The 27,310-nt window shown below is 35.0% G+C and overlaps 1 protein-coding gene across 2 annotated transcripts; it reads right to left on the reverse strand.

Moving 5' to 3' along the window:
- Positions 1-210: 210 nt before the first annotated feature.
- On the reverse strand, positions 211-27,310 carry LOC110706138 (transforming growth factor-beta receptor-associated protein 1-like). 2 transcript variants are annotated; one of them, XM_021884046.1, is made up of 14 exons: positions 25,887-27,310; positions 22,717-22,992; positions 20,491-20,687; positions 17,288-17,429; positions 14,720-14,992; positions 14,575-14,647; positions 10,251-10,299; positions 9,223-9,508; positions 8,553-8,608; positions 6,706-6,774; positions 6,483-6,594; positions 5,884-5,973; positions 3,956-4,126; positions 211-524 (listed from the first exon to the last, which is right to left on the reverse strand). In XM_021884046.1, the coding sequence occupies exons 1-14, from the start codon at positions 27,117-27,119 to the stop codon at positions 432-434; spliced, it is 3,120 nt and encodes a 1,039-aa protein (XP_021739738.1). In that variant the 5' UTR covers positions 27,120-27,310; the 3' UTR covers positions 211-431. The 2 variants fall into 2 exon arrangements, with proteins under 2 accessions (XP_021739738.1, XP_021739737.1); XM_021884045.1 differs by having other exon boundaries at positions 9,175-9,508.

Genomic DNA, 27,310 nt, shown 5'->3' on the forward strand with positions numbered 1-27,310 from the left:
TTAATCAAGAATTTTTGTGCATTTCCTATCATATCCCATTTATATTTTAGGACCAAACAACAGAAATAAGATTTTTCCTTTCTTTTGTTTCCTCTTGATTTCTGCCGATCAAAAAGTGCATTAAAATTGGCAATTTAAATTTTTTTGAAAGGCATCTCATCAAAAGAGCTCATGAACTAGTTGGGAAATAAAATATGGCTGACTAATCAATGCTTACGAGAAATGAATATTTATATTCAAATTTTGAATATACACTGACTACATTTCAGAATTTACTGACTAATCATTTATCCACAACACAATCAGTATCAATTAACAACTTAAACAGCAAGGACCCCAAAACAAAGTAAGCAACCAAAGAAAACTATTTTTATTTTTTTTACCAAGAGCTACTATGTGCAGCCATTTGCTTCCAGATGTCTCTCAATACACTACCTAGAAACGAGCCAACCGGGTTTAATTAATGCATCCTTCTTGAAATTACGGCGCCCTACAGATGTAGATTCCCCAAGGCGACGGAAACACTGTATGAAAGATGCCATATACAAGAGAGACCAAAGTAATGGTATCAAATAATTTCGTATAAAACAGTTTCTTAACAATAAAAAGAACACCAGAAAAAATCAATCCACAACATTCCCACCAAAACAAGAAAAACAATTATCAGTGTACAGAATAAGCACTCAGCTCTACGCCCAAAAGATCCATTCAACATTTAATAAGTATCCTTTAGATTCTAAAAATGTATCTGAAATTCTAAACTAGAAGATACAGAAACAGTCACCCCACTTAGAAATATACATAATTTTTTTTCTGATTAAAAACAACCCCTAAGAAGGATCTTTAATCCCAAAACCATCCCTAACTTAGAAAAATATACAAAAATTATATGTACTTATGCTGGGTAGATACAAAAACTACATATACCTGTGTTGAATGGTACAAAATTATACAAATATGAACTTATATTCCAAACATTCAAAAAGCTGCCCCTGAATGGTTCACATGCCAAAACCGTTACTTAATCCCCTAGTCCTAAGTTTTACCCTTTTTTTTTTTAACAAAAAAGGGTAATCACCGCCATATAACCAGCCTTTCCTCAAATCAAACATATAGCTTAAAATGAACCAACATACTCCGTAAGATCACTCTCCAATTCTCTCTCTAGAAAACCCATAACTTATCTCTTCCACCGCTTCCTTCTCAAGCACCTTGCTCGCCGGCGATCGGCGCTCTTCGTCTTGCCATCGCCGGCGAGCTGTTTTTCTCATACCTTTCCCCTTTTAGAATTTCTTTTAGTTTTTCCCAATAAAGAAGACAAGGGAGATCGCCGTTATCCGTCAATATCTTGATTTAGATACGGCTGTCATCTGTGTAATTCAATCAACCAACGAAACAAGAAGCCAAGGCTAGTCTTAACGCCACCGTCGAAAGGAATCTTGTTACTTGTTTTCCCGGTGGTAAAGGTGAAGTTAAGGTTAGGGTTTTCCTCCCCTAATTCAAAATTAAATTCAGGTGAGGCAGTTCTTCTTGCGTTGGCCTTTGACGGCTGGTCGTTGTGGTTGGTTCTGAGTGTAGCGGTGAGGTATCTTTCTTGTAATCTTCTCTTAGTTGTCTCACAATTAGCTTTGTGAGTATTTCCTCTGCTTTGGTCAGTAACTTTTAGTTTGTTGTTCCTAGTTTGTCTTGTTTTATTTATGTTTTCTTGGGTCAGTTTGTTCAACTGGATGTTCGGTTGTAAGGATGTTTATCTTGCTCTGGTTTTTTGTCTTAATTGGAACTTCTTATGGTAGCTCTAGTTATGGAGGTTGAAGTGATGTGGTGTTTGGAGTCTGGTTGGTCATTTTTGCCCTTGGTTTTAGGGGAAGCAAGGTTAAGTAACTTCTTGGTTGTTGGAGAGATGGTGCTTCTAGTTGTTTTCTAGGAGGTACTGTTGTTAGTGCAGGGGGTTTGTTTACCCTGTATTTGGAGTTTGCAGGAGGGGGAAGGTGTTTTTGCGTTTCCTGTTGTGTCTTGGTTACGGGGTGATTTAGGTATCCTTTCAGTTGCTTTCATCCCTTTGTTAGTCTTTGTGATGACATTGTCCATCATTGCTGTTAATCTAAATCTAGACGGAGGCTCCCCATCTTTAATGTTTGGGGTGAGCAAAGTCCTCCAATCTCTTGCTCTCTTTGTTAGTAGAGTTGCAAGAAGAGGAACCACATTTGGGTGTGCAGTTTCTCATGTCAGAGTCATAAAAAACAATGACTATTGGTTTTATTCCTAGACTCTTAGGAAGTTGCTATGCTTTCCGATCCCTAGGAGTGGAATGGTGTCAAGGTTTATTTCGTCAACAGGATGCAGTCATCTTTTGGTTGTGTCAACTCTCAACTTCTTCTATCAAGAACTTGCATTTGTGGTTTTGCAAGTTTCAGTTCCCTTCCCTAATATCAACCCGCAATCATCGTTCATTTCAAGTTTTTCGGCAAAGGTGGCAAAACACAGGTAACGGTAAGGATTTGGTAAGTTTTTCGTGGTTTTTCAGGCTCCAAAGTAACAGGTATGAAGCACAGCATTATGTGAGTTTTCAGTCATTTCAGTTGTCCTCCAATGGTGGTCATGGCAAGCCCTGTTTATGGGACGAGTTACGCCTCTTGCCTCAGCTACAGTTCATAAGTTCTTCCTTTTGCTGTTTATGCGTGTGGTTTGATGTTTTTGGTTGTAAAGTAGTTCTGTTTAGCTCTTATAGGTTGTAATTTATGCCTTTCGTTATATGAAATCTTTGTCAAACAAAAAAAAAAAAATACAGCCTTTCCTCTTCCCTGCCGCATACCCCCACATCACTGGTCCAGCCTATATGTACAGATGTACTTTTGCTGGGTGGACACATGATTTAATCTGGTCAGTTCTTCTGAATTCAACATCGTAATAGCTAAAATTAGATGATTGAGCTTTAACAGTTTCAAGTGAGGCAATGGCAATCAATATAGAAATTTCACATATGGTTTATTTTAAACCAGGAAGCCTCCCATAGACTCTCAATGTGCTGTAATGGAGGGGCATGGCTAACTGTGCAAAATAGATTAGCAACAGAAGGCAGATGGAGTTTTTTCTCTGCTATGGTTGACAGTGCATATACAAATACCACAATAGGCAGATCAACTAAACAAGATTAAGTTCAAGACACTGCTGGTTCTCCTATCATTTTGAACATGAAAATTAATTGCATAAATAAGGAGCGGTGGAGGAGGCAGGGAGGATGAGGTGTTGACCAAGAGGAGAGAGGGTGAGTGGGGGGTAAATTTAGTGGTGCCTTCCCAACCTGGTGGCAAAGAGGTAGAGAGAAAAATTTAGGCCGAGTTAAAGAGGAACAAAGAGAAAGCTATAATGATGGTAAAAAGGAAGGTTTCAGTGTTGTTGGACGCTATGGAAAAGAGAAAAAAGAGGGGGGGGGGATTTTTTTTAAAAAAAAAATTATTTTCCAATTAAGTTAGAGATTGATTGGAGACTTAATTGAGTATTGAACCAATGAACAGGGTATATTAGAAACATTTTAGAACTTAATTAAACTTAAGGTTTGACAATACTGACTAAATGAAAGGGTATGACCGTATGAGTTGATGGAATAAGGTTGATAAAGTGATTAGATAAAGTGATTCTTGTTTTAAAATCCTTTATAAATAGGACAGTTAGATTGGCAAAGAGGTAAAAAATCTAACAGATGTATACATAATATAAACATAGGGCAGGTATTTGGTTACTAATTTACCGTCATCCATCTCTACAGGGAAACAGAGGGAGCTTGTGGGTCTATTAACAACTTATAAAATTCTCTAGAGCAGAGTTTATTCTCAGAATCTAGCTAAATATCTGCCAGAATGAAGTACACGATGCCACTGCAACACCAAAAGAGATGACAAGACTACAAAAACACCATTTACCTACTGCTGAATTTATCACATACAAAATTACCAACCTTGTAACAGACGATAGAATCATCAGGGTACATAGCAAACAGCTTGGTTCCAAGACGGGCATGGCAAGAATCACATAAGCTCTCATCATTAAGCTGCACATTCCGTGCTCTCTCCTCAAGTCTAGCAAGCCTAGCATCAACATCGACTGCACGCGAAAGACTATGCACAATCTGGGAAAAAACACGTTATGTTAGATCTGCAGGGAACTTAATGGTAAACATGTAATAGTAAGCAATTAAGGGCCTGTTCTGTTCAGCTTAATTTCAGTTCAGTTCAGTTCAGCTCCAATCAGTTCAGTTCAGTTCTTTTCGTTTGCTAATTTATTTCAGTTCAGTTCCAGTTCCAGTCCCAATCAGTTCAGTTCCTTGAAATAGAATATACAATACAATATAAGCAGGTTATGTTTGAGCCGAGAGTACTTTAGTCAAATGTGAAGATTAAGGGTTATCTCAATAATTACAAGGAGTTTAGATCCCCCATATGCAATATGTTGGCCTTTGAATCAGTCCAATAAAAACCAAAGTGAAGAGGATTACTATAACTTTCTTAAAAGTGGCATGTTACAAAAGCAGGTTTTGGAAACCCATAAGGAGCCTTGATCGTGTCAAGATACACAGCTCTTGATCATGGCTCGACTCAGTTGAACTTATTTCACAAAGTTTGAGCTGGATCAAGGCCATCTTGAAATTGGCATGAAAGTTGTTAGTGGATTTTGTATTCGAGCTCAGCGCAATAAGCTATGTAAAAAAACTAAACAAAATGGAGTGTTGCTGCAGTACTGCTCCTCCTACTAGTCTTTGTGGTAGTGTACAGATCATGCAACCATTTAAGATTCATTGTGGCACTTTGGTAAACAGCAGACTGGAGACCTTTTAGAGGTTTGACCACTCCAAACCACTAATTTATGTGTTTGGTAGAGGCTGGATTCAAAGAGCAGTTTGGTCCCAAATATCTAATTTCCTAAAAGCACGAAAGAGCAGCATTATTAATTAGCAGTTCAAGATATAGGACATAAAAAGACATGTTTGCCCCAAGCTATATTCCACATGCATCCTAACTGCCTCCTCTACTCAGTACTCAACCCCATCAAGTCCATTTGCAACTGCAATTCAACTTCCATTTTTGGTTGTTAATTGATATTGGTAACCTCATCACCCAAAGCCCCAAAAAAGAGGAAAATCCTTCTAGCTTCATCAAAATCCCAGATCTAAATATGTATGCATGCATCAAGTTGAGACTTGAGAGTTTCCAATCATGGTAATGAATTGTGAAGAAACATTGCAACTGGTAGTAAATATTTTTATCAAATTACATCTCAACATGGTTGGGAGTATATCAAACTCAATTAGATCAATTAAGGAAAGAGGAAAAGGGTTAAACAAAAGGAAATATGGTAGGTTACTACTTATTAGAGATGGTAAATGTTAACAACATTCTTCATTAATTTCTGTTTGTTTGGTGAGATGAAGTTCTTGGAGAATTGCCACAAATGAGCCTAACTGCCTAATCTAAACATCATTAGCTTTTTTTTTTTTTTTAGTTTTTTTTTGGTGATCAAAGTGGTACTATAGGTTTATCACATAAGCAAGATTGTACTCTCTCCGTCCACAAATGATAACCTTGTATTCCGTTTTAAAAGGAGTCATTTTACAATTTACACTAACTATTAGCTACTTGCCAAACACATATATAAGAATAACTAATACAATCATCTACTAGTCACCAGCTAATATAATCAGCTAATTAAACAAGCTAATAGAATCAGCTGAGTGCTAAAAAAGCATAATCAGCAAAGATTAACAACTACCAAAACACAGAACTACAAATAAATATATGTAGATGAATATTTCTCTAACATTTTTAAATCACTCAAATCTGTAGTATCATATATACAGCATGCGTATACAAAATGAAGAGGACAACATACTTTTCCTTGATGATAATGATGAAGTCGAGCTCTCAGCATTCTTAATATCGTTTCTGATGCAAGCTGGAGTGGCATATCTGGTGATAATCTCTGCGGAGGAGACAAAAAATCAAAGCTGAATAAATATACTCCTGAAGTAAAAATAAGATATGCATTCCTATCCTTCATCTAAACATCTACAAAAATGTGTCCTCCCCAACACATTCACCGTACAGGCTACCAATGGCCAAACAGTCCCCCCCCCCCTCCCCCAATCCCAAAGATTAAAAAGACTATCATAACATATTAATAATTGGATATCTTCTTAGAGAAGCTTTGCTTAAGCTTCATAAAGAAGCTATGTTATTTTACTTTAGGTGTTATATTATTTTCTTTTATGTATTTTTATTCTCAGTACTTTCTATATTTTTTGTCTATTAGTCTTTCCCTGATATAGTGAGACTTAGATTCTAGCAGTCTTCCCTACGATAGGGGGATAGCTAGTATCCGTGTGCCTTTCCATTTTTAAAATAAAAAAATTAATAATTGACTTTCCTATATGGATGTTCATATTTTCGGCGTTTAGTTTTGCTTTGGAACAGGGGGTCTTGATCAAATACCTCTAGGACTTGCAGAGGATCAAGTGATTCTCCATGATTATGAAGTAGACGGACTGCAGCATTAAACATTGGCTCCTTACCGTTCTGTGGATCTAAATACATATCAAGCAACCTGATATTCATGATATTATAAAATCAATTAGAAGAAAATTACAAAACACTATAGACACATTCTTTAAGATAATTAGCTATAGACATAGGATACAGTGTATGGAAAACTAACTGCATGTAGGCATCTGGTCTGCCAAGTTCTACACAATATTGTTCAGCAGCCTCACTATCTTCTAGCTTCCTGATAGATTTACGACAAATTATCAGTGATCAGAAATATTTGACCAAAAAAACACTTCAAGGAACTTTGTGAGCATGCATATGAAATAGAATTTAGCAACATAAGTTAAGTCCCAAATAACGTCATCCAACAAAATAAGACACTACTTTGTATGTTTTCCTTTTATGTTATTCTATGATAAGTGGTCTATTGGACCACTTTTCTACCTTAATATCCCCTTATTTTGGTCCCTTTCTCCTTATGTTTATACCCCATTCAAGGCATTTTTAGTATTTCTTCTTCAGTTTCCTTATCATGCTCTTAGCATGCTCTATTTTACATGATTAGTTGAAATTCATACCCTTTTTTTTCTTCCATTTCCTTTGTATACCCTTTTAGGTTATATTGTTGCGCAAGATCTTATTGTAGGTTGCTTTGGGAACTTTGTACTGCAAGGTATCATGATGATGGGAACCACCCGAAGGCCCTTAGCAAGGAAGACCAAAGCAAGGAGTAAAACAGGGGAGGAACGGACACTCTAAGGAGTGGAGCACCCGCTTCATATTGGTGAAGACCCCTTTGAGAAGAAGGCCTGGAGCAACGCTCTGGCCTATGGAGAGCCTGCTCCAGGTTTTGAAGGAATTTGTGCTTCAGAAGAGGAGCACCTGCTCCTGACCAGCAGAGTGCATGTTGTATTGGTCTAGCTTTAATCTTTGTTTCTAGCTTTATATTTGGGGAATTTTAAGGGGTATTTACACGAAAATCTCATGTAATTAGAAGATATCCAAAGTTTAATATTTCTAGCTTTGACGCTAGACTAAGTAGAGAGAGAAGTGGATCACCATTGTTATACAATCAAGCTTTCAATACAAGTTCTCCAATTTTCAGTAATTTCTTGCACTTTTCCTCTATTTACTTGCTTTCCTTGGTAGTTTTGTGTGATTACTTAATGATTTATTGCTTTAGTAATTAGTGATCATCTTCATTAATGCTTAATCTTATTATTAATTGATGTATAGTATAGTTGATTTTGCTGTTGAAATTTTAATGTTTTTAAGTTGGTTAAGCTTTCTTTGAATACTTTATTAACATAGACACCTACTAATTGACTACAATGCATTCTTTGTATACTTTATTATAGATTACTAATTGAATGTTTTACCCAACAGCATTTCTATCTGGACTTTAATGCAGCTAGTTTTCCTATTCTTCTCTCCAAGAAGTCTACAAAAAAAATCCTTTCAAATGCTTTTCGTTTTAAGCCTTGAACTTCCATCAATACCCTTTACATTGGAATAATTCTTGTTATCTTGCATAAAGCTAAGTTTATTTTTTCCACTACAAAACTACATTCGAGAAGCAAATAGCACCGTTTTGGACACTACAAAATAAACACAAGCACGTGAAATGAAGGCAAGTGCACACTTATGTGTGCATGCAAGCATGATTGTATATATATATATATGAAAGGCTTTTTAACTCATTGACCACCTATGCCAGCCACTTATCCAGCAGAAAGGAATCACCACAACTTATGCTATGCATGCTCCACCATAACCAATACTACAACAATTCTTGGTTTCTCAGATGCAATTCAAGCCATATGCAGTTATTGTTTTGAAAATTCCTTACATTATTCTCCATCTCTTTAAACACACCCCTCCGATAATATAGTAAAAAATCTTTAAGCCACCAAATGCAAAACAGACATTTAAGATATACCCAGGCCTTGATAATATACAATCAATACATTATTAGTAGACTTTGAGGGAAAAGATAATTGTTTTAAATATACTCACAGTGCCAATATTTGAAGAACCAATGTTTCCTGTCCTAATTTCCTGTATAAAATAGCCTGTCACACAGGAATAGATACTTGATCATCATACTGAAAGAAGAAGACTGAGGGCACATTTTCTACAACTTAAAAAAGATAATCTTCAGTGAATGTCAGCTTTATTAAGTGAAATTAAAATTGAGTCTCATCAGTCAACTTCAGTTTTAATCATTAACTGTATATGAGAGAAAACTATTAAAAAAATAATTATCACAATCACAAAAACAAAAAAATTAAATAAAAAAACCTAGTCCAGCAAATAAGATATAAGAGAACAAAGCCTATCATTGATTCATAGGAAAAGGCATAAATACTTATCAGCTGAACCATTATTGATATCAGAGTATTATTAGTGTAAGAAGTGCCCCACGCCCCCCCCCCCCCCCCCACACACACACACCAAACAAACACACAAACTCCCACTATCCAAAAACCATCCCAAATCGGAAATTTTCCCACCAAACTAAACAAAAAAAAAAACCAATCATAATGAGTACATTAACTTATTTACCAAATCGGAAATTTTCCCACCAAACTAAACAAAAAAAAAAACACAATCATAATGAGTACATTAACTTATTTACCAGAGAATTTTTCCACATAAATCCAAAACTGAAAACATTATGTGTCACCTTCTCTAGCCATAAGTCTGAGCCTTCAATTAACTCAAGAACTTCTTCTGCATCATACAGATCGGAAGAATGAAGAAAGATTTGTAGTCTTTCCCTAACAGGATTTTCAGATGACAAATTTCTTCCAGGTATACATGTATTTGGTTCCCTCATGCTTTTGTTAGTAGCATTCAGAGTAGCATTTGTTTCCAGACTTTCAAAAGCAGTTTTGGCAAGGGAAAGAGCATATAATGTATGAAAATGAGTATCACTAGAGTCTTGATCTTCAATCAACCACTGCAGATATCTGCACCATAAGAGGCCTGGAAGTTCAAATTATGGTAAAAACATCCCAAGGTAAAAGAATAACTAATAAAAAGCACACCTTACGTTTTAAACTTTTAATTGAAAAATGAATAAATAATAATTTATATAAAAATATAATTTTTTTGAAAAAAGGAGCTGTAAGCCTTTGAAGAAAGAGTGGGTATAGCAGACTTTTTGTGTGAAACAGGAACATATCTATGAATTTTAGAGGAGAGAGAGAGAGAGAACCATCAGTCAAATAAAACAATATTGCAATTATTTTGCAACTTCCCAAAAAGAAGTGCATATCATGAAGGAAAGGACACCTAAATTTCTCTACAAAAATTCTCTATCCAACACTAGATATAAAGTCTTCAAGCCTATTTATCTAACCCGAATATACCACACACAACCCAAAATAAATTACTTTAGGATAACCCCATGTACATAGCTAACTTATATGGAACTTATATATTCATACACACAAAAGTTAGATTTACTTTGATCAAAATAAAGGTAATAGCCTATCTTAAATAAAACTCTATATTCCTTCTTATCTAAAGTGTTTCTTTGAACATCAAACCCTCTTTTTATTATATTTTATACACCAACATGTACTAGTGCCACAAAAAGGAATAATTACTGCTATGTCCAAGAGAACTGGACACAAACATGCATCACTTTTTTTTTTTTTTTTTTGGAGCAATAATAAACATGTAGCACTAATTACAATAGCTTCATACCTTTGAAGGATCTCTATTTTTCTTGGATCAATAGCGGCAATTACATCATCTGCATTAAGAAACACATGTAGAAATAATGAGTAACCAAAAATTTCCTTCCAAGGACAGTAATCTATTGTACAGCAAATGCATGAAACCACACTCCATAGTGAACACTCAACAAAGTCATGAGAAATTATCACAAATATACTAATTTCATTGTCCACAATCTTCAAGACATACTTTTGATCATCAATATCATTAATTGCATATTAACAAAAAATTATAAAAAGTTGATATGATAATACAACATATTGACATAAATCTTACGATATTTTTCATGACTACATCTTTTGTAAATATTAATGAGAATTTTTTGTCAAAGTTTATAAATTATGACGCCTATGCACTATATTATGGGACAGAGGAAATAGTATACAAAGTCTTTAGAAATAAGAACTGATGACTAATGCTTCCTCCATTTCTTGATAGTTGTGTCATCTTAACTAGACATGCTAGCAAACACACTACCTTGACAATTAATAGCTTTAATTATGCTTTATATAAAAGTTAAAAAAAAAAATAAAAGCACATATTTTGAAAATATACATTAACATATATTCAACAATAATTAAAATAATATATCAATTTATAAATTACTTCCTCCGTTCCCATAATATTGCAACATAGAGGTTGGACACGGATTTTAAGAGGATGAGAGAGATAGAGAGGAATAAAGATAGGGACCAATGTGATGAAGAGAAAGAAAGAGAGAAAACATGTACAAATAAGGAAAAGTTGCAACATTTGTGAAACTTTCTAAAATGGTAATTGTTGCAATATTAAGGGAGCGGAGGAAGTAGTAAACAAACATGGTTTAAGTTAGTATAGGAATGGTTTAAAAATATACATGATTCAATAATGAGATTGTGAAAAGCAAAGGCTGTAAATCTTAATAGCAACAAAATTTCACAGCAATATGAGGAAAGGAAAATGAAACGGTAAATGTTCATGGAATTCAATCTCAAGGGATTAACAACTTGATAGTCATCTCTTTAACTGCAATGATGAATCAAGTTGCATAAGTTACACAACTGTTGCATACTTGCAATCTGCTTATAAATTTTCAAGTTTGTGAAGCAAGGGCAGGCTCAAGCATGAAGGCAAGTCTTCTATTAGAAGGAATTTTAAGCACCATAGTACACTGCAGAAAAGGTCAAATCCAACCAGGCCTAAGAGCCCAACAGGCCAAAATCTAGAACAGGTTTAGGCCAAAGAATTGGCTTGAACACATTGCCGTTTATTTATGTGAAGTCAAGACCAAGCATTTTATCCCAAAACATGTAACTAGGCTAGCCCAATATTAATTTTTTTATCAGCCAAACATCACCTCTGATATGTTATTACCTATAGCTCCACTCTGCATTAAGTATAGAGGCAGAGACATGTTAATCTATTGTACACATTATAAATCCTATTAAATTTGCACGACTAAATTCCTGATATAAATTGACGAATTGCATATATACAATTAAACTTGACAATTTACAATTACACATAAGTAAACAGATGGCTCCAACCAAATAAAAAATAACCATGAGTCATGAGAAGCAACCAACATTTACAATTAACATTGAAAATAAAAAAAACAACAAGCATGCAGTAGACTAGGTAATTAAGTGATTTATAGCCATGAGCCCAAACTACTATTGGATTTTCTTATAACCAAAAAAATATTGGTTCTTAAAGCCCAAGTTCTACACTCTACATTAAGGTTTTACTAGATTTAAGCCTATGTGATCGGTTTTTTATGTAACATGTTGTATAAGGTCTCTATGGTTTATTTTTTGGTTGTTTTTCTTAAAATACATCGTACTTTTCTCCTTAAAACCTTACAAAAATACATATCTATATCATAATTGCAGAGTCATTTTTATGACATTTCACCACAATCCTCTAGAACCCCAATATTCAAATCCTATGCACTTCATATTTTTATTAAATTTAAAAAAAAAAAAAAAAAAACCCTACCTACCTACCACGAATTTACCTAGTATTTTTTCAAGGGACTCCAATAACTATCAACATTTTGCTTTGTGTTGTTTTCTTTTGCAAATAACATATCTCGTGCATTAGCACGGGCATGTTCTAGTCTATATACTAATTTAACAAAAAAAAAATTCAACGTTCTTTAAGAGCAATCCAAAGTCTCATCCTTTCATTTCTAGTCTTTCTATATTTTTTAATTTTTTTTTGTTTTGGTAAAATTAGCTAATAACTACCCATTTACTTGATAACTACCCATTATTATACTTAATATATATATATATTTTTCAGAATACATATATAAGCTATGAGCTTTTTTTTTTTTTTAAGAAACCCCAGTATTACAACTTGCAAGGAATATATCACGTGCTAATAAGCACGGGTCCAATCTAGTTTCTCTTAGAAAAAGAGACAATTATTTACTCAAGTGACTGCATACTTATTTTTATCATAATAATAATTTAAATTCTTCGATCTCCCCCATTTGCTAAAGATAATTGCTTTATCTCACTTTTACCATTTACTTATTTGACGCTACAATATTTTAGTTTACAACAAATTGTAATTACTTAATCTCATTGCCTAGATAATTTATCTCATATCTTTAACCATTAATATCTCTATTCTCTAATTACTTATTAGTAAAGATTTAAAAAGTAAATATTCTTGATGCACTCATGCGATGACAATTTTTTCCTTTTCCTAATAAATTGATAATAATTAAGAAAATTCCTTCAAATTGTGTATAGCATCAAAAAATAAACGGAGGGAGTATATTGTTTAATAGGTTGGAGGAGAATTAAAACAATCACATAAGCATTTTATAAAACCAATTCAACAACACCTCTGCCTATCTAAAAAAATAAAAAAAATTACCCTCCCACGTTTAATTTATTTCAATTATATATACTTTTCAATTACCTACCACTAAAATCAAAAAATAAAAATAAAAATTATTAAATAAATTAATAATAATAAAACCTAAAATATTCCTTCATAAAAACCTTTTTAAAAAATTAAATAACAATATGCAATCTTATTCGTTAAACATTACTTATGTGGCACTTAAAACTTTTGAATATAAAATTAATTGTAAATCAATTTTCAAATTCCTTAGATAGTAGGATAAAACTCCCAAATATCAAATGATAATATATGTTTTTAATTTATATAAACTTCTCCATCTCACTTATAAGGGTTTTTTTTTTTTTTTTTTTTTTTTATGGGGCTCTTGAATTTATTAATCTATAATCTAGTTTATATCTCTTTTTTTTTTTTCAAAAATAATTTAGAAGAAAAAGCATGTAAAAGTCCTGTAAGCATGGAAGATTACATGAATTAAGGGGAAATTGGCCCCCTACACTAAAAGTGGGGGTTATAGGTGATCCTATAGAGAGAATATTGAGAAAAAAAATATATAATAAGGAAGTGATGCAACTATTTTTCATTTTAGGGAAATGGTGCACTACGAGTATATGAAATGCATTAAGTGAATTTGGTAATCCTATATTCCTATGGGTAGTTTCCACATTAATATGTATATGATTGTGAAATAATCAAGTCTAGTTAGTGATGGTGTGTCCAACCACATTGGAATATTACCTAAATAATGAGATTATAGTCAAATATTTCATACTAGATGTTCTTCTAGGGTGCTTGGGGTGTCAGGGTACTTGCCAAAAGTACTGACATGCTTTTGCGAGACTTCGACAGCAAGCAATTGTCAAGTACTTCCCTGTCCCTATTTAGTTGATACATTTTCCGTATAAAAGTTATCCCTATTTAGTTGACACAACCTTTCTTTCCATAAATGGCAAGGACCCACTCATTTTTAAAATATTTCTCTCACCTTACTCTTTACCTACTGCCCACCAACTATAATAAAAAAAATACCCTACTACCTAATAACTATAATTACCCCACTATCAACTATCACACAATAAAATAAGACAAAAAATTTGTACTGACCAAGGTGTGTCAACTTATTAGACAGAGACAAAGGGAATAATAAAATGTCAAGGAGAAATACCAAAGTATACACACATTCATTCCAAAGTTTAAAGGACAATATGCAGATGAATGAAGTGAATATAAAATGCAAAAAAACAAGAAGCAAAATTACAACTTACCCATGCAATCTACAATTGGTATCTTTACCCTAAAAGAACTCATTTCAATGATCTTCTCCATGTATACAAGTCATGACTTCATGCAAGAGTGGGCAAAATATGCAACTTAAAGTCGTAAATCTACATGACCAAAACAAATAAAAGTTGCCTATATGAAGCAGAAATCCTACCAGGTGGAAGTTGGCTGGTACGTTTTTGAGATGTTAAAGCGCGAACGGCAAGTTCCTCATTAACTTCTGAAATCTAGACATGAATAAAATACACTGTTGGACACCAAATATATAATCGTCAATTGAACTTTACACGAATACATACCCATCCAAGATGCTGCAGAATCGACTCAACGTCAGCAGACTCCTCAAGTATTTTAGACGCTTCAATGGATGCAGTTTCCCTGCTGGAAACTGGTATTGAATTTGAATCACTCACGTTGTATGAATCAGCAACATCTTGGTGAGTGCCAAGCGGATAATTTCTAGCTAAAACACGCCAAATAGCTAACGCATTAGAGCTCATTCCTTTATTCACATATAGAAAAGCAAGGGTCCTCAAATGCCCAGATTCTTCTAGTAAAGATTCCAATTCCTCCTGCACTGAACATGCAACATTTATAGTCATACATCAAACAGGCTTTTAAAGAAAGCTTTCAAGATTCTGAGTTTCTGACAAACACCAAGACTGCATAATGTAAGCTTTCTTGGAGCACAAATATTAATCTAGCCAACAAAAATAATAGACCAACAAAAATCCTCTCATAAAAATTCAGACCAGCTGACAAGTGTATTACAATGCCATGGCCGCACAGGTAGGGGAAGGGCAAAAGCCTCTCAATTTAATTTTTGAAAAAAGAAAAAAGAAAAATAAAAAATACTACTCTGTAGCAAGAATTGGCTGCGCTCTATCTTAGTTAGGTTCATTCTAATTCCAGTGACAATAGGCAAAGCAGAACGTTGAATACAGAAATGACCAGGTGCAGAGAAGAATTCAATTTATTTAGGCCACCTCTATATAGGTTCCAACATTTAGCATGTGCTATCTAATTCTTCAAGTAATAACAAGGTTCAAAAACCAACTCCTACCGATTTTATTCACATTAGGTTATTGCTTTTGTTCCCAAAAATAAGATGTTTTGGAAAACAGCAATTCATGTCCAAATTAAAACAATAACTCTTCTATCTTCTCCAACTTCTAATTTCTGTTGTAAACTAAAACTGCAGTGAAATTGCACATTAAAAGACAGATTAACAAAGAGGGGTTAAGAAACTAGGACTATAGGAGATACTATAGGCGAAGAATTGAAAATTTAGGGGAAAGAGAGGGAAAATGCTTAGGAAAGAGAAGCTGTAGATGGTATTAGAACAGAGAATTCCAAACAACAAAATAGAGTAATCAAATAGCCCCAAATAGTGTTTGTATTGATGACCAGAGAAATCAACAATACAACTCCTTTCGAGAGGAAGGATTCTCTCCCTAGTGTTTGCTTCTCAATTTTCTGGATACCTCTTCCCTCCTACATTCCTTCTATTTATTACAAGCATCTTGAATAACAAACTAACAAAGTCTATCCAGCTAATAGAGAATAACAACTTAAGCCACAAATTACTTTATTGCCCCAAAACAGTACAAATTCATAACTGATTTTCCACTTCAGCACTCAGGTAGCTGTTGCACCCATTTTGCTTTCCTTCAAGCATATGTGATCACAGGCTTGGGCTGATTGGGCTGGTTCCTTGCAGCTTCCTATCAATATGCTTGGTTAAGATAAGACTGATAGGAGAGGGTATGTACTCAGTTTAACTATAATTGATTCTTGGGCCATATTGGATCAACACATATAAAGGAGCATTAACTTACACTTGTCATGTATTGCATACTTTACAAAAGAAATTATATTGTAGACAAGAAAATCAATGAAGTACAGATCAATAAAATCCTCTACAGTCACACGAGGGGATGAGACACATAAATTAAAGAGCTCAATGCAATAAAGCTTTCAGTTCTCAGGAATTCTAAATAATAGTACTACATTTAATATTATTTTTATGTATCAATCTGGGTAACTGGTATACTTATTTTATAATAATTCGAATTCAACTTTCTAATCAGACACTGGAAGCCAATATCTTGCAATATTCATAATGTAAGATCTAAAGCAAGAGGTCATCAATTTTTCTAGAATACTTTTTGACCAGTTTCTTCCAAATAGTTATGAGAATAATGTCTTGGAAGAAGACTCTTTGACGTCAAATTCTAGTACAAAATTATATGAAATGGTGCTCGATAAAATTTCAGCATAATACATTCCTTGCTCCTCATGAAGTAAGGCTCTTATCACAAAGAAAATCACCTGATAGATTTATAATGAATAAGAATAAAGCTAATTGGCATGACCTTCTTCAAAGCAATATTACAAAATATTTATGAAACAAGCAGCACAGAATATTAAAAGCCAAGCTTTAATATATGCTCATGGCCAAGACTACATTGCAAGGTGATGCAAGAAAATATTCTAAAGCTCTAAGGAAATATAGATGAGTTGGGTATAGCTGATAATTAAATAGATTCGCTAACAAAAGGCTTCAGAAGTTCCAAAAAGGCTGGAATGTATAATCAGAGGGTGGGGGATATAATTTGCGTTTACAGCTCAACGATGTTTGGTAATCACCAAATTCAACAGCAGCATTGCACATGAATTGACCTCTACATGAATTGACCTCTACATGGTCATATGTACAGTGTTTTAGAGGCCAATTGACCCAGTCATCAAAACATACTAATAAGAACCACCAATATAAAAGAAATACCTATGTAAAAGCAAAAGAAAACTCCGATTCAATCATTAAGGTAAAAAAGAAAAGAGGTTCAAGGAAAAAGATTGCGTACTACAACACAGCTATTTTCAGAAGATGCAAGGTTCTCCATATCTTCAGTGCAATTAAGTATTCTGTATAGGTACATTAGAACTGTGTCAACTCCTTCCTTCACTGGCTGAATAAGATCTTTATGCCGCATTACCAGGAGATACCTAAGAGAGACATAAAACATACATAAACACAAAGAGTGTGATGCAAAGAAATAATATGTGAAAAATGAACATACATAAAATACCAATCTTTAGCTAGGATAAACATGTATAATTTATTCCCTCAACTTCATGGTATATCTTGTTTTTATGAGGGAATGAGTTATTGAGTTACATAAAAATACTGGTTATTAAATATTGCAGGAGAAAGAAAATGCTTAGGAACAAGGTTGAAAATGAGAAATCAACGTGAAGTGAAGAGACCATTGTTTCATATTCTCTCACAGGATATAATATTTGGACTTCTAAAACAAAGTTTAATTTAATTGCTTTAGAGCAGCTAATAGAGTATAACCCATCTATGATGCAAGAACAAGAATAAAAGTACAGATCAGAGTACCTAGACACATTATAAAAGGATCTGAAAATTGGATTTGAACAGGGGGGGCACTGACAATCTTTTGGGAACAAGAAATAATGTAAATGAAGTTCATAAATTTGAATGAGTTGATCCTCTAGGAGCTGAATTACAACTATACATGCATCATAGAACTTACCAGACACTCATCACCTCACAGAATATACTTCCTCCGTTTTTTTTTAGACGCATCACTTTCCTTTTTAATTAATAAACTCTCTCTATCTCTCACCTATCACATGGATCTACTTATTTCTTTCTCTATCTCTCTCATCTCCAAAAATTGCCTAGGAGTACGCAATTTTTAAAGTGATGCAACTAAAAAGAAAAGGAGGAAGTAAGAATAAATACAAACAAACAAAAAAAAAAGGGAGGGTGTGGATGGGAAGTTGCTGTAGAAAGGAGGAAAAAGAGTTAAGAAGCAAGGTAGAAAACTCTCAATTTTCCTTCCTCCTATGCTCCATTATCTCTCTCACCGGGTCCACTTTCTCACCTTACCCAATAATCTATGTCCTCACCTGTCGAGGTTTGATTGTGTCAAACGGCACAGTTATTTAACAAATCCAAGCATCAAAGCCAATTGAAGCATACAGGAACTGAGCTATAAATTCTCTGTTCCACATTGCACCACATTTAATTTTTCAGAGCATCCCAAATTGGTCTGTTCTGATGTCAAAATAGCCAGTGCCACTTCCTGATAATATCACCCTTCCCATCTTTACTCTCTCAGTCTATCTTCTAACCCTCTCCATTCTTCCCCAGAAAAATCCAACCATGACTCCAATGAGTCACAACTACCAGCCCAACCCTGCTACACTTCCAGTCCACCATCACCTATTCTACCCTGTCAACACCACTTACAAAATCATTAATTCCCTTAGCCATCGGCATTGCTAGCCAATCATTAATTGTACATCCCCATCCAAACTAGCTGCGGCAACCTCAAATGGAAAACCTTAATGGACAATTCTAACAACTACAACTACAACTACAATAACAACAACAACAAAGCCTTAGTCCCAAAATTAATCGAAGTGGGTGAGGGTGGTAGTGAAGGATGAAGTAGTGGGTGAGGGTTGGCGCTGGTGGTGTTCGATGAGTGTTTGTGATGTAATTGAGCATGGTTACAAAGTCTGTTTGTGAAAATATTAGGTGAGGGTCTAAGCAAATGGTATTGATGGCAGTGAGGGTCCGAGCAAATGGTATCAGTGGCACTGTGGCAGCAAGGGTCCAAGCAGGTGGCATTGAGCATCTAGATCCATAGGCAGGTGGAAAGGTGATGATGCGGCTAAGTCAACAGATGGAATGGTGATGGTGGTGGCTTCCACATTCTGGAACAGGGTGTTTGTCGTTGGGTAGTCAAACTCATTTGAGGGTGGGTGGTGATGGTTTGGTTATTCCTGAATGTGAGGATCAGGGGTAAAAGTGTCATTTTACCTCCTAATAAATGTTCCAGATTTGCAATGGTACAACTATTGGGGAACAGAGGAGTATGTAACATATTCATAAGTACACCCATCCCCATCTGAAATTCTGAATGCAAGTTTAAGTTGGGTGCACACATGCATGTTGGTCTTAAGGCAACAGATAGCAAGGAAATAAACATCACCAATACAGGGCAATTAGAGTATGAAATTCTTTATTCCCAATCATGATCATTTTTTCTACCCCACGCTCCCTCCCCTTTTATTACATTTTTACTGCTCGCATTGCTAGCCATTGTTTATCCCTTTCCTACCCTTTAATATCTTTTCATTTGTCACCCTTCTACCCTCCCACTAAACCTCGTGGCAGCATAGAGCTAATCTCTCTTGCTAACAGACCAAGAACTAAACCAATGAATGGAGCTTAATTTTTTCATTGGCCTATAGATTATAAAAAAGATCAACATAGTTGTAGAAAAGGAGGGGCTAACCAAGAGAATTCAATGACAAACTCTGAATTCATAGTTCTAGAAAAGGAGGGGCTGACCAAGCATTTTCTATATTGATCCATGTCATACTTCGTACTCCAATTTCTAAGAAGAGTCATAAGATTAATTCTTTACGGAATTCTGTTTCTCATGAGTAGGAATTTAATATGTTTATAACCTTGCCAGTTTACCTAGAGTCTACATTCTTCCTTTCTTCGGGTTTTTTCGTCTGCCATTCTTAGTGCTGCCATCATAAAGCAAAAAAAAAAAAAGGAAGGGGGGTGGGGGGTGGGGAACCTAATGCTAAGCCTTCTCCTATTTCTTAGTTCTTTGGGAGAGTCAGGTCCACAAGCAAATGAGCTAATGAACCATTTAAATAAGCAGCTACCTTAGAGAAGCTTAACACTAGTGAAAGACTGCAAGTTCAAAGGCTAAATTAGGTGCTTTTGCCTCTATGTCCATAGTGTATAGCTAGTGAGAAAGACATTTTCTGGTGTGTGCTCCTTAAGGTGGTAACATAAATAGGGAAAAGCTACATGCAATTGTCCAAAAAAGGTGGATGATAACAACTAACAAATACTGTACATAATTTGCATGTCCGTACTTATTTCACAGTTTTGTGTTACTGATAAGATCTTACAAGGTAGTGTCTTTAGTGAACTCACAAACACACAGCTGATATCACCAAGATGCTGCTAGCAATTAACATATAAATTGTACAATAAGCATCTCACCTAATTAAATTCCTAAATGCTGAATCCAAAAGATCAGCCCTAGTTGGTGGATTCAAAAGAAACTCATTGTCGACAGCACTTTCTACTCCAGCTTTCTTCAAAAAAGCTGCTCTTTGGATAGCCAACAGGCCATCTTCTACAACATCCTCAACATGTACGGGAGGTGGATGCAAACCCCAATACCTATTCCTGGGTACCTGCAGAATACCAAATAGTTAATGTACCCTAAAGACATACATACTATAAGACAGAATATATATGAATTGACTTAAATATTGAAAGAATAACATGGACTTGGCTTGTGTTATCAAGGTTCCTGTAACGTTAGGCATGTACTTAGTGCCTAGCCAAATGATGCCCATCAGAGCTAAATTCAGGGAAGAGGCAAGTAGTTTTACAAGAATCCCTTTGCCAGACCACATAACCTAGTACTTTTCGTCTCTGAGTGCTACGGAGATTTTAGAGCGCCACATAGGAAAATGAAATATTTTAGCCCATGAAAAAAGAGAATTGCAATGTCTTTTAGAATTAAAAAAATTCAATTGCCACATAAGCAAAGTAAACGAATTAGATTTAAGATTTTAAATTCAAGTGTCACGTAACTGCCTAAGTATAAAAAAAATTGATAGTTTAAATTAATTATAAAAAATAAAATATTATCTTTTTATATTAGGAATTTATCTAAACATGAGACAAGAAATTTAAAATTTAGTATTTCCTAATAAAAAATTCAAATAAATAACAAATGAATATAACCATAAAATTTATCAAATAAATATATAAAATATTTGATTTTAAAAATACAAACAAACCATGCATCACACGAGATTCATCTAGTTATAAATAAAATGATGAAAATCACAATATGAAAATCAAAAAATGTAGTATAGTGCCTCATATCCTTCACAAAAATCAATATGAGGTAGAAGGTAACATTTCTATTGCTAGGTAAATTTGTTGATGTCACTTGTTTTATAACAGCCAATAAATTATCTACTAACCACTTTTGTCTTTTTTCTCTTGAGTATTGTAGATTGCCTTAGTAGCTTAAGGTATGTGAGTGAATAAAATACTTGCGCTGGTGATACTGTAACACTCCAATCACACAAAAGAAAATGATGCTAAGTGATTAAGTATTTCAGGGACTAGAACTGGATTGCATTTATATATTTTTATTTCTCTTTCCATTTCTACATTGTGCACATTCAAAATAGTGTAAACTTCTCTCATCCCCCCCCCCCTCACCCCCACCCCTCCTTTTATCACTATCTTCCAAACACATAATCAACTTTAAAAAATTTAACAAAATACAAGCACAAAGCTTTAGCTTAATTTCCACAATCAATACCAGTTTAAATTATCGAAATGTAAAAAGTTTTTCAAGATCACAAAAACAAATGGGAGGAGAAGAGAGCTCAAAGATGACAACCTATCCCATCTCCTCAACTGACAAACAAAACCCTCCACAAATCCTTCCTCCCCCCCACCCCCCGCCCCCCTTCTCTCTCCTCCCAAACCACAAACATATGCACCTACAAAACAAAGAAAGACAGCAAAAGCAAAGAGGCAGGCTTTACAATTTAAGAAACAATGAATTGGTGAAAAGGGGAGATGTGAAAGGATATTTGGACTTCCATTAAATAAAAGATGTGAAAGAAAAAAATTTCATAGGGATCAATAAGAGAACAACACTTGAAGCTGATTTTTCCTCTTGAGGAAACAAAAAACAAAAAGGTAACTTCAAAGGTAAAATAGACTTGATTGGTAAAGAGAGTTTTAACAAAAAATGAGGAGACCAATTTGAAGGTTTCACTTCATAAATCCGCAATTTTTATCGCATGATAAAGCGCTTATTGAATGAGCTTGTTGTACTCAAGCCTCTAACTTCTTAAAGTCGACAAATGAAGTTAGGTTAGCTGTAACAAAATAGCAACTTTGTCCAAAAGTTACTATAATTTACATCCCTACCAGCCTTACTTCTTATGTCTTCTAGTGCTGATTTGTCGTTTTACATGTTCAAATAGCAAAAACCTACAAGTTATTAGCTAGTTTTACCAAGCATATCAGTACAAATTAATATAACCAGCTAGTTAAATTAACAATTTTTTTTGTAAGAGAATCAGCTAGTAATCAAACAAGGCAATTATATATACTAATTGCTTAAGAAGAATGTATTGCAACACCAATTCATCACTAATTAAAAAGAGGGGGGGGGTGTTGTATTACCAGCAAAGACCATCGATTAGGGTCTCGTATAACAAATGGAAATATTTCTGATGGCTCCATGGTTTCTGACAATAAGAAATGTTCAATCGCTTCCTCAAAACGCAAGTCAAACAGTAAAAGAAACCCCACTTGAGCATGGACAAAAGACACCATTTCTCTAGAAAGGTCACCATCAACCTCAAGCTCCTCCACTAAGGAGATCGCTTCCTTGTAATTCTTCTTCCTTAACAAATCTTTAATTTGTTCTTCAGATGGTATTTTACGGTAACAAAACACCTGCCAAATGAGTATCAAAAAGAACAGCAAACGATTATCTCTAAGCATCCAATAAATTATACTTATTTAACCAAGCAGACCTTGCCAATAGGACAACAAAACAATAGATAGTGAAATAAAAGTCCCTCCAAAAATTAACAAATTCTCCAAGATCTTAAAAAACTAAAATTTCATTACATTTTTTTAAACCTATTATTTAATTACATAAGAAAGTCTTTTCTTAATAATTCAGACATCTCCTTATAACACTGTTTTCTCCCCTTTCCTCCTTAAGTATATTGGTAGGGCTAGCAGCACTATAGGTCACTGGTGAGACTTGCGTTCTTCTGATATTTGGTGCTGTGTATAGTTCTTGTTTTCCTCTTTTTGACTCATTGGCTGCTGCTTAATAAACTATAAATTTGCTCAAGAGCTTACGCGTATAAAGTTTTGCTGGTTATATATTGTGTCTTCCTCTCATCTCATTTAGAAGATGAGTTGATTGATGAGGGGACTCCAGTCACCAAGCATGTTAGATCAGCCCTCAGCCAGTCAGCCCTGAGGAGGTCTTTTTTTGATATAAAATCTAGAAAGAATAAGAGAATTCTTAAGAATGATAAGTTTGATTTTAATTATTCCAATAGTGATAAAGGTAGTAATATACTCTTTTTTAGCAAGCCAATGAGTTTGAAGTTATAAGCATTGTTTCACAGTCTAGTGTTTTTCTTAAACCTCAATGTTATTCTTTGTTCTTCATAACTTCATAAGTTTAGCCAAGTGATCAAGATGTGTCCATTGGTGCTAGACTATCCTGAGAATGCTAAGGGCATATATAAGGGAGCCTTAATGGCTTAGCTTTAAAGGAATTGTGTAATCTAATATTTTAATTTCAGTCAAAAAAAGAACTTGTTACAGCTACTGAAGATTAACCTGCAAATCAAGATGTATTAAGAGATTTGCAGAATGTAGAGAGCTTGTTAAATTATAGCTCTAGAAGGGAAAGACCTTTGGGGAAGTCTGTTTGATGGACTCAAAGATGTACATAAAGGTTCTGTTAACCATCCGAATGAGTCGACTTCGCAACAAGTGGATCAGGGATAATATGAGAGTAGTTTGACAATAAGGTTAGACTAGGTTGTCAGTACAATGAGGTGTTCATGGATACTGATTGTACCATTTGGATTGACCACAAATGAATGCACCAATTGTTGTTTATGCATGTTTAATCACAAATGCTAATACAAGTAGTGGAAGGCCACCTTGAGTTTAATAATAAAACATTATTAAAAAAAAATGGAAATAAATAATCCCACCTATGCTCCATCGTTCCCAAAACAACCCCTTTTACTGGGATCTTCTTTCAACAATCTCTTTGACCTATTAAATATTTTTTTTTTCCTAAGTTTATCTCCTCCTACCATGGCCACTAGTCCACCACCATAACACCACCCTGAAAACACACTTGCCCCAAGAACTGCAACACTACCATGGCCACCCCCACCCACCACGAAACCCCCCAGGCACCCCGAAAAACCCTCTAACCACAACTAAAACCCAACCCCAACCCGAAAACTCCCTTACCACCCCAAAAACCTAACCCTAGCCACGAAAACCCCCACCCCAACCCTAAAAATCCATTAAACAGCCCGAAAACCCAACCTCCACCCCCGAAAACCCCACCCCTAGCCACGGCAGAGTGATCGTTCATGCATTGCTGGGGTTGTAGGTTTATTTAAAATCATTTTTGTTTTTTTAATTGTTAAAAAATAAAATAGACCTATTAAAAGCCAACACGTGGAAAAAAACCTAAGAAAAACGATTACCAATCGCTAAGGGATCGTTAAAAGAAGACATCTGTCAAAGGTTGGATTATTTTAGAATAATTGAAATGTAGGATTATTTTGGAAGGATGGAGCAAAGGTGGGATTATTTATTTCCAGTTTTCCAAAAAAAAATTAATAAAATAAAAATATATTTTTCCTGTTTAAAAAAATAAAAAAAAATTACAAATTAAAAAAACATCTTTTTTGTAAATTGATCAAATTTAAACTGCTGCTAAGAGAGGAAATGGCATAGATCAATCTCCCATATTCACATGTTTGAAGGATTGTTGTTACTACAGCCGGTAATTATAATGATGCAAACAAGTCTTTAGAAAGGTGATTCCTAAGGTCAAGGATCAAACAGTTAACATTCCAAGCTTGGAGGAGGTTAAGGGCATTAAGAAAGATAGTGACATAGAGTCCATTGTTTCCATGTACAGCAGCAACTGTTTTGACTTACTTGACACTCCAAAAATTCCTAAATCCTCCCTTCGTTTTCTCAGCTATGCTTTGACCATGTAGAGTTGATGGATTTACTAGGAATTAATTAGGTAAGGCCACTAAATCCATGGTATGGAGGAAAGATAATATTTCTAGTTAGTATCCCCCAGATGATGATACTAACAGAGCATGTATTTTCGTATATGAGAGAAAATAGCTCAAAGTAGTCCAGCTTGTTTTATCAGTTGTACTTCTTATTTCCTTTAGTCAGCTTTCTACTTTTTCTCTATACCCAAAATTGCCCAAAAAATAGGAAACACAAGATGATTTGTAAAACTATGTTGAGATTATTATTGATGCATGCCAAAGCTGCAATATCAAAAGAAAGAACAAATGGATAATCTTTCAAGGGAGCCATATGTCTTTTACACTGGCATCAAATTCTCGCAATTAAATTATCATGATTTTTGGCAGGAATGTCATATCCAGCAATGAAATTACCCATCAATTCTCTGAACTGAATTCAATGATTCAATGAAATAGTGGATACCTCTGAAGTAAAACAGGAAAAGCAGAATGAATGTCTGATCTAGACAGCGAGTTAAGAAGCAAATAATAGGGGGCAAACAAAATAAAGAATCAGCACTTTACCTTAGATGATGTAGCAAATACAACAAATCTTCCATTCACATCCTCCTCATCAGCAACAAAACAATTACTCGTTCCAACGTTACCCTTGAAAGAAAGAGCTTGAACACAATTTCCTGATATTTTATGATATATTTCCATCTTTCCATTACAAGCAACCACCACATACGAAGATAACTCAGCAATCGAACAAGGAGCACAACCAAATACCAGGGTACCACCAACAGGCTGTCCATGACGATCCACGATAATGCCCGCATTATCAACCAGTAGAAGCACCTTCTTATCTTTTGACAACAATTTGAGACAAGGAATAGCAGCCGTATCAGGAAGAGAAAATATCAAATTAACATGCCCTGTAATGCAGGACATCAAACTATAAGCACTATCAGTCCCTAAAATTAATGAATCATCAAGCCAAGCCATAGTCTTCACACCATCAATACACGGCATTTCCTTCAAAATCACGAACAACCCACGTTGCCCATCGACCTCTCGATCATGCTTACTACTGCCCGAATTCAGCTCAATGAACAGCACTTTCTTCCCCATTGCCACCACAAAAAGGCAGGCACCATCATTATCCACTCCCCTAGAACTGAATTCCTTAACCCTCGCCCTATTCGATCTAACGCCGCCACCTAACTTTTTCATAAGCCTCCCACCTACAGTACTACCACTACTACTAACACCATCCTCAAGAATCCAATTAGAATTTCCAGATTCAGTACTACAAACCCTTCTAGCAACAATATTAACACCCTTCAGAATCCCTAACTTTTTCACAGGCTGTAACAATTGCAGATCAACTAGATACAAAAACCCATCAGAAAGAACCAAAATTCTACTAATTTGATTAACAACATGAATTGAATTAACAGCAGAACGACTGATATTAACACATCTTACAACCTTCAACCTACCATCGTCGGCATCATCGACTGTCGCCGACAATGATCGATCACAATTAGGGTTTATGGTCAACAAAAGAAGATCACCGGAATTGGTACCACAGTAAATTACAAGCTGAGAATCATCGATAACAGCAATGGCGACGCAGTTGAAGGAATGTAGAGAAGAGGAAGACGATGAAGTCGATGAGAGGTCAAAGTGTGCCAGAGATTCTAGGACTGTCCTACAATTTGAGGGCAAGTTCCGTCCCTGAGGCAGGGCAAAAGGGGCGGAAGCCCTTGACCCAGGAAGAAGAGGTCCGTTTTCATTGTTCCTTCCTAACATAGAAGGGGCAGAGCTAAATCTTACCTTGGAAGGTATTTCAATGGAGGATTGGAAGCTTTGAAGTTGCTTCAATGGAGGATTGGAAGCTTTGAAGTTGCTTCAATGGAGGATTCAGACTTTAGAGTACGGTTCAACGGAGGAGAGAGACGTAAAGGGAATGCTCGGGAGAACACAATAAATGAAAGGGAAAT

The sequence above is a fragment of the Chenopodium quinoa genome, unplaced genomic scaffold, assembly GCF_001683475.1.
Source record: "Chenopodium quinoa cultivar QQ74 unplaced genomic scaffold, ASM168347v1, whole genome shotgun sequence".
Taxonomy (NCBI): Eukaryota; Viridiplantae; Streptophyta; class Magnoliopsida; order Caryophyllales; family Amaranthaceae; genus Chenopodium; species Chenopodium quinoa.

Excerpts from the sequence above, each read along its gene's own strand:
- LOC110706138 (XM_021884045.1), bottom strand. The coding sequence starts at position 27,119 with ATGTTAGGAAGGAACAATGAAAACGGACCTCTTCTTCCTGGGTCAAGG. Across the intron at positions 14,648-14,719 it reads TTCTGCAGCATCTTGGATGG|ATTTCAGAAGTTAATGAGGA; the intron begins GTATGTATTCGT and ends ATTCATGTCTAG. Across the intron at positions 525-3,955 it reads ATTCTATCGTCTGTTACAAG|TGTTTCCGTCGCCTTGGGGA; the intron begins GTTGGTAATTTT and ends TCTTTCATACAG.